This window comes from Camarhynchus parvulus, chromosome 7 (assembly GCF_901933205.1).
Source record: "Camarhynchus parvulus chromosome 7, STF_HiC, whole genome shotgun sequence".
NCBI classification, from domain to species: Eukaryota; Metazoa; Chordata; class Aves; order Passeriformes; family Thraupidae; genus Camarhynchus; species Camarhynchus parvulus.
The window spans coordinates 9,722,030-9,729,331 of NC_044577.1; the positions used below are offsets into that span (position 1 = coordinate 9,722,030).

At 41.1% G+C, this 7,302-nt stretch overlaps 1 protein-coding gene across 1 annotated transcript in view; it reads right to left on the minus strand.

The window, feature by feature from the left end:
- HECW2 (HECT, C2 and WW domain containing E3 ubiquitin protein ligase 2) overlaps positions 1–7,302 on the minus strand; it is a 143,886-nt gene that overhangs the window by 20,480 nt on the left and 116,104 nt on the right. Inside the window, exon 21 of the mRNA XM_030951967.1 lies at positions 906–1,058. Within this exon, the coding sequence (XP_030807827.1) occupies positions 906–1,058 (153 nt within the window). The remainder of the gene's footprint in view (positions 1–905; positions 1,059–7,302) is intronic.

Genomic DNA, 7,302 nt, shown 5'->3' on the forward strand with positions numbered 1-7,302 from the left:
CCTGAAGTACTGGAGTTCAACAGGCAGGTTGCTTCAACTAACTGAGCTACCAACCAGTTAATTTTCCTTTCATTTGTAAAATTAGTAATGGGATTCCCCTCTTACACTCATTCTTCATAACTGGCCTTCAAAAAATAAGAACTCAGTGCGTATGTGTCCTACAGAGATGAGCAGTTGTCATTCCACTATTAATGTAATCCAACTACTTACACAGCAGAATTCTCAGTTAATAGTCACAGCACAGCTTTACAGAATTATGGTGATGCCATGGCTTAAATCAACTGAGGGTGATTTAAACTGGCTTATAATTGTAAAAATAGGATTATGCAAAAATCCTCAGTAACTATTTCAGAAGCAGGGGTGAATGTACAGACTGTTTCAAAGCTGTGTGATCAGCAGTCTGCCCCCTACCCCCAATTAAGATATCACCACAGATCTCCTTCCAATAGGTATGCTGGGGTTTTTCCACTGAGGAGATCTATGTACTCTTTAGGAAGACTCAAACAAATTACGTACAGTAATACATGCCTGAAACCTCCCTTCAGCTCCTCAGCTGACAGAAAGTCAATGTGTTCTTATTTTTTCTTGTTTTTTTCTAATATACAAGAGGTTAATATTGCTTTCATGAAATGACTACTAATGTACAAGAAATGCAGGGAGTTGTGTTGCGAGACAATCCCATGATACACGTTCCAAATCATAATTTTGCTGACCTTGTGAGAAATAAGATCATTTTAAAACCACAAGAGAAACCAAAATCAGGGAAGTCTAAAGAAATGCGATTATTTTGCTGCTGGTTACAAAGATCAGATTCTGTGTTACATGTCTGAGCAGATTCGAGCAGTTGTTCTACAAGTGGGAATAACGGAAAATGTAAATAAAAAACAAAAGAAAAGAATTCTTACCACTCATGGTGATTGTCTACAAAAGCAGACATGGGACTTATTTGTACTGTGTAGGTATCGTTGGCTGAATATTCAAACAAACCATAATATGGATTGAAGAGCTCCCTGGACACCAGGAAAAAAAACTCTCTCGATGGTCCACTGTAGTCCAACCTTTAAAGAAAAACCTGACATTACTATGAAGTAAGAACCTTTTTTTTTTTGAATCTACATTCCTTACACTATATTTTGATTAAAATTTCGTAAGATTTTAACCAAAACCCTTATCCACGAAGATTGCCTAATGCCAAAGTATGTGGAACTCTCAAAGGACTATTCTAAAATGGAATGGCTTGGAGGACTGGAATGAAGTTCTGCATGTGGGCTGCACTCAGAAAAAAACTTTGGCTCCAGCTGTAGTGGCCTCTGCCACAGGAATATAACCAAATAATTAGGGGTGGCCAGGGTGGGGAGGAGGCAAATAATGAAAAGAGCCAAAATCAGACTTATCTACATCTGACAAATTAACAATGAAAATAAACAATGGTCATAATTTGTCTTTGCAGACTGCAACCATAGGACAATTGGAGGAATAATATTTGTGATTTCCCTAGCAATGTAACGAGATTACTTCAGTGATTTATGTTTCTTGGTCTAAATTTTCTTGTCTGTCTTCCAAACTTGAGTGCATTTAAATGTCTTTTGGAGAGTGCACTTCCTTTGTTGGGTTTTTTATTTGTTGTTTTCTACTTTTTTTTCCCCATTTCAAGATTCCAGTACTAATGAATCTAAATAACCGCTTCTTCCTGAATGATAACAAACTCATTGCTGACAATGCGCTGAGACTGAATTGTGACATTACTCTGCAGGTCACCAGTGAAATGAGTTAGGTATGATATTAATGCTCTATTAGAGTTGGAAAACAGAAAACTAGGAGTTTTTCAGTGGGGAGCAGAGAATATTATAATCCTAACATAGAAAAAGATACATCTTTTATAGATAAAAGATTTAGTATTTGACTCAAGTACTAAGACAATGCACAGACAGAAGTACCACAGAGAAGGTCAGCTTTCACAAAGAACTCCTGCTACAAATGTTTTGGCTCACAAACTTTTACAGAAGACAACCACAAATGAGAGTAGCTTTTGAGGACGAAGTTGTCAGGAAAGTAAAGGCTAGGTGCCGTTATCAAGCTGAGGACAAACCCTCTTCCCTCAACTGAATAAAAACATTTTCCCTTCAGTCACTTGGAAGCATTTCACTTCTGTTAAGCTTCAGCAGTGAACTACTGAAACAGATCCTCGCCCTGGCAAGAAGGGGTAGATTCCATCAATAAATTAGAGAGGAAAAAATCAAAAATTGTTTGATTCCATGGACAAATGTTGTACATTATGGCCACTTTTAGGACAGTCGTGCTTTACAGCCGCTTCTACGACAGCCGCGCTTTATGGCAGTTTTGCGACAGTCGCGCTTCACGGCAGTTCTGCGACACTTTTTACAGCAGTCGCGTTTTACGGCAGTTTTGCGACAGTCGAGCTTTACGGCACCTTTACGACAGTCGTGTTTTACGACAGTCGCGCTTTAAGACAGTCGCGCTTTATGGCAGTTTTACGACAGTCGCGCTTTACGATAGTTTTACGGCAGTCGCACTTTACGGCAGTTTTTACAGCAAGAAGCCAATGCTCCTGTTTCATAAAATACTGTGTTCATGTTGAACACAACATACTCTGCAGAAAGAATGAAGCAATTTTTTTTCAGGTTGTCTCTGGCAGAACTGGTGTCAACAATCTAAACCTTTTGCCCCCACTTTTTTTCTGACTCATTGAATGTGTCCTGCCCCCAGAAAGCACATGCTAAAATATGTCCTTAGCCCCAGCGTTTTGAGGTAATCTGCCACCTGCATCATCTCTGAACTGAAGCCCTGCTTCATTTTGGGGAGGCTGCAGTTCAGTTTCAAGAGTCTCTTGACTGTGGTCACTTGTGAGCACATTGTCTCTGCTGCCTCTCCAGAGGAAAATCCTCTGCCCTCACTGATAATTACCAGCAAACCATTTGAATTTCAAGGCAATTTCGCTTTGGAATTTCAAATGACCAAACAAGGGAGACCATTTCTTATAAAAAACAGGAGTTCCTGTAAAAACAAAGGAGTTTGGCACACCTATCCAAAACCTCAGCTGAACACTACAAGCAGTAAGAGGTTCAGGAATTGTGCTTTTAGAGATATTAAGGTCAATCCCTATTTGAGGAACGTGACTAGAACCCCACAACAATAACTGGAAATAATTCCCAGGGCTAAGCCTTCTGTCTGGCTCTGCAGGCAACTCTCCCCACCCTTAAAACACTTAATCTCACAGGCCCCTGTCAGTGTCTTTTTCATGATTTTAAAAAATCACTGAGTTTATTTTCTCTCTCTGTTGTTTTTAAGCCAATGTCTTAGAAGCCTGAAAGTGAAATATATCTCTTTATAAATTCCTTGCTTTTCTCCTCCTCTGCCACCCATGCACAGTGGTTTGCTTGCTGAGGCTCATTCATGTGTAGGAGCTGCTGACATTTATGTATTTTCTTAGCAGGGTGGAGGGTTTTGTTTTCTATACTTTTAGAGCTGGCTAGCACATTGATTTAGGCTGGCAGAAAGAGCAGATGAAGATGATGTTAACTTTACAAGCAGAAACAAGCAGGGTGTTGAAGATTGCATGCAAGATGTTTTCCATTACCATCTGTATGGCTGATTACCTTGTCAAGTGGGCAGTTTGCCTTATCTCTCTCTTTGAGTGACCACATTCACACCTCCCTCCGGAGGGGACCTCTGCTGATAACAGACTATTGAATGTCACTGCATGACTGATAAGAACTATAACATCCCATTGTGAGATGCTCCGCCCAGAGGGAGGAGCCAAGCACTGCTACCCAGATATAACTTGAGATTCTGGAACACCAGCACGGCTTTTCTCCACGGGATTCCCCAGAGGAACAGCAGCTGCCTCTTCCTCCACTGGATCTTCAGAGGAAAGAATACATCCTTCTCTACAGATCCTCCTTGCTCCAACAGAACCACACCTGATACTTCAGAGGACTGCAGCCACATTTTCAATCGGACTACCACCAACACCCTGACCAACAGGGTGTCAGGTTGGGTTCTGACTCTGTCAGTGTTGTTCTAGTGGACTGCATTGTTTTATTTTATTCTTTTTTTTTTCCTTCCCTATTAAAGAACTGTTATTGCCTGCTCCCATATTTTTGCCTGAGAGCCCCTTAATTTAAAATTATAGCAATTCGGAAGAGTGGAGAGAGTTTACATTCTCCATTTCAAGAGAAGCTCCTGCCTTCCTTAGCAGACTCCTGTCTTTCTAAACCAAGACACAGGGATAGAATGCTGGGCTTCTGTACCAGAGACATCTCAGTTGGCTACCACACAGACAAGCTCAGGACTTCCAGACTGTAATTTCCTGCCAGTTTTACTGTGACTGATGACCCATAGGTAAAGGAGTTCACTTCCTTTTGAAATAATATTTTGTGAAGATTTTGTAATTGTTTCTACTCTGACTCATGGAACACTGCTGGTCACTTGGATGTGCAGTGGTATTGGAAGCTCTCTGTTACTCCAGGAAGATGGAAGTACACCAATTTATCCGTTCCAGTCATTTATCAGTTTATTAGCACTACTCAAAACTCTTTTTGTGGATATAACACACAGAAACCCAAACACAAACAAAAAAAAAGCAGTGATTTGTTTACAAGTGTTCTTTTCACAAGAACACCAGCCTGGGAGTGAACACTGCCTTCCTCCACTACCTTCCTTCAACACTCCAAACACTGCCTAGAAGCTCCTGTACCAGATTATCTCTTCAATAGAGATAATCTCATAAATTATCTCTTGCATAGAACCAGCTCTGGAGCCCCTTAGCAGGTAGCAGCACATTCCAAGCCCTGTGGCAAAGATGACTCACAGCAACACTGATAAAAAATGCATCATGTCCCATCAGGTCACACAACCTGCTCTCTACAGAGAAAAAATGTAAAGATCCACTCTTCCATCCCCAGCATCACTGAGCAGCATCTGAATAATTCAGAGAAAAGTTAATTGTGGCCAGGATGAATCTGATTACCTTAATTAGATGCAAGATTTCTGGAGGGAGGAGGGAGGCTTTGTCTTCTCTTTTAGAAGGAGCAGCAATATTTATCTGGAGGAAAAAAGACATACCAGGGATCCTGTAGAGGGGCTCATGGTGCTCCACTGTGAGACAGATTCACAGGGAAAACACAAGAAAACAGTTCCAGAGCTGATCTTGGCCACTTCAGGTCCTCACTCAGCACCTGCCTGAATTTTACAGAGGGGTCTTTCCCCTTGCAAACACCTCAATGAACTGCAGGAAAAAAAAAAAAAGGACTCCCTCTATTTTCACTCTGCTTCATCCATGGGAAATCCGTGCAATATCAGTAACTTTGAGTTAAAATCCAACTTTTAGCTCCAGAATCTCTTGTGGCTGCTCATCCACATCTTTCCAAGGGCTTTGGTTGGCGCATGAAGCCATTTTGCAGCAGTGCTTTGTACACAAATACGAGGCACACATTTCAGACCTGCCCTGAAAACATGCTCATGCTCCATCTGGACATGTTTGTGTGTGTCAAATTTGTCATCTGCCTGGGAAAGGGCGAGTTTGTGAGATCCTGCACCCCAGTGGAGGCTGCCTTGGATGAAGAACAGGCTCAGACCTACATCAGTATTTCCTCTTCTCCAACAATAAGGACAACTCAGAAGGAATCTGAGAACACAGAGATTCATGCATTGCTTAGCGCCTCTTGTAATATCACAGATTATTATCCCTCCATATTTGTTAGAGGAGTTTGGAAGAAAGAGGAAGGATTGCTGGAAATTGGCTTTTAAATCTGGCTTCCCCTGAGAAAGATGGTCATGCTCTGAGGTTTGTGGTATTACTTGATAAGCAGTGATTAAAATAGTAATCCCAAACTGTAATCAAAAAGCAGTCAAGCCTCTGAAGTTACTTTTTACTAAGCTTTTTTCCCTTTTCAAAGACAGCTCTGTATGGCAAAAGATAATAAAACACCACAAACGCTGTTCCAATTTCATTTAGAAATATTTGAGCCAGTAATTTATAGTTTGGAACGGTTTTTTCTCTTGTCTTTAAATCCACCTCAAAAATAGGTCTATAGTCTAGGAAAAAGGAGGAAAAACTCTTTCCTGTGGCTATATTGCTCTTGAGTACCTGATATATTTATATGTCATCACAGTATGAAGCAGAGAAAAAGCTTCCCTTTACCCAGTGAAATGCTCAAGTCAGCCTTGCCCAAGCTTTCCCAGGCAACAAAATATCAATGTATGATTGCCAGTAAGAGCCTCTCCTAATTAATATGGCTTTGAGATTTCTGAAATACAAAGCTCCTGCTGGCTTGATTTCATGAGGAGAATTCAGTGCTCTGACTTGAGGGCTGATGTCTGCAGGTTCACTGGAGGAGGAGACCCAGAGTGGTTGTGCTCAATAATTCTCCTCCAGCCCACTCAGCCAGAGCTGTGTGTTCACCTTTCCCTCATCAGATCAAAAGCATCAGCAATAGCTCCTGACAGTTTGATTTTCCACTCAGCAAATGGCCAAACTAGCAACCAGTTTGTTTTAAAACAATGATGTTGCCAGAGAAAAAAAATAGTAGCACATGTGCTTTTTAAAATTTCAGACATAAGTACAAAGCTTTCATTAAGCTGGAAAATTTTCCTTAGTTATGTGCAATGATTTGTGATTTTTCCCCTTTGTGCTGATTTTGCAACAGAACAGAAATAAAATTCATCAGGCTGTAAAAATCAATAGCGATGCTTTGTCCTGTGTAATAGAAAAACTGCAGAAGTTTATCAAGCTGAACAGCAAAATTCACAAAGGAATGCAGGTCACATCTGAGGGAGGAACTCAGCCTGCTGCCTGTGTGCCCCAGTCTAACCCCACACTCCAGTCTTAGTCTTTATTAGAGACAAAATGAAGACACTACAAGGTATTGCCTTTTTCCAAACATGCCCTTATAGCTCTGCCACCACACTTATTTATTTTTGAAACAACTTAGAGATTTCTGCTTTGTAAATGCCACTCATGGGCTACCCTGAAACACAACTCACACCATTCCAGGTTTCACATTTCCCCCAAAGATCAGTTAAGTGTTTTTTTAACCATGCCTCTCCACAACTGAGTTTTCAGCCTGACACTTCCCCACTGCACATTTCCTAAAGCCAACTGAGGAATCCTAAGGAAACAGGATCAGCTGCTCCAGCTGCTGTGTGGACACAGATCAGCCTGAGGATGAAGTTGGAAACCTACCCCAGGCACCTCCCCATCCTGAATGCCTTTGGAAAAATGAGGAAAGAAAAGCAGTAAACTTGTGTGTGTGTTGATTATCCAGTCACACTCCTGACACT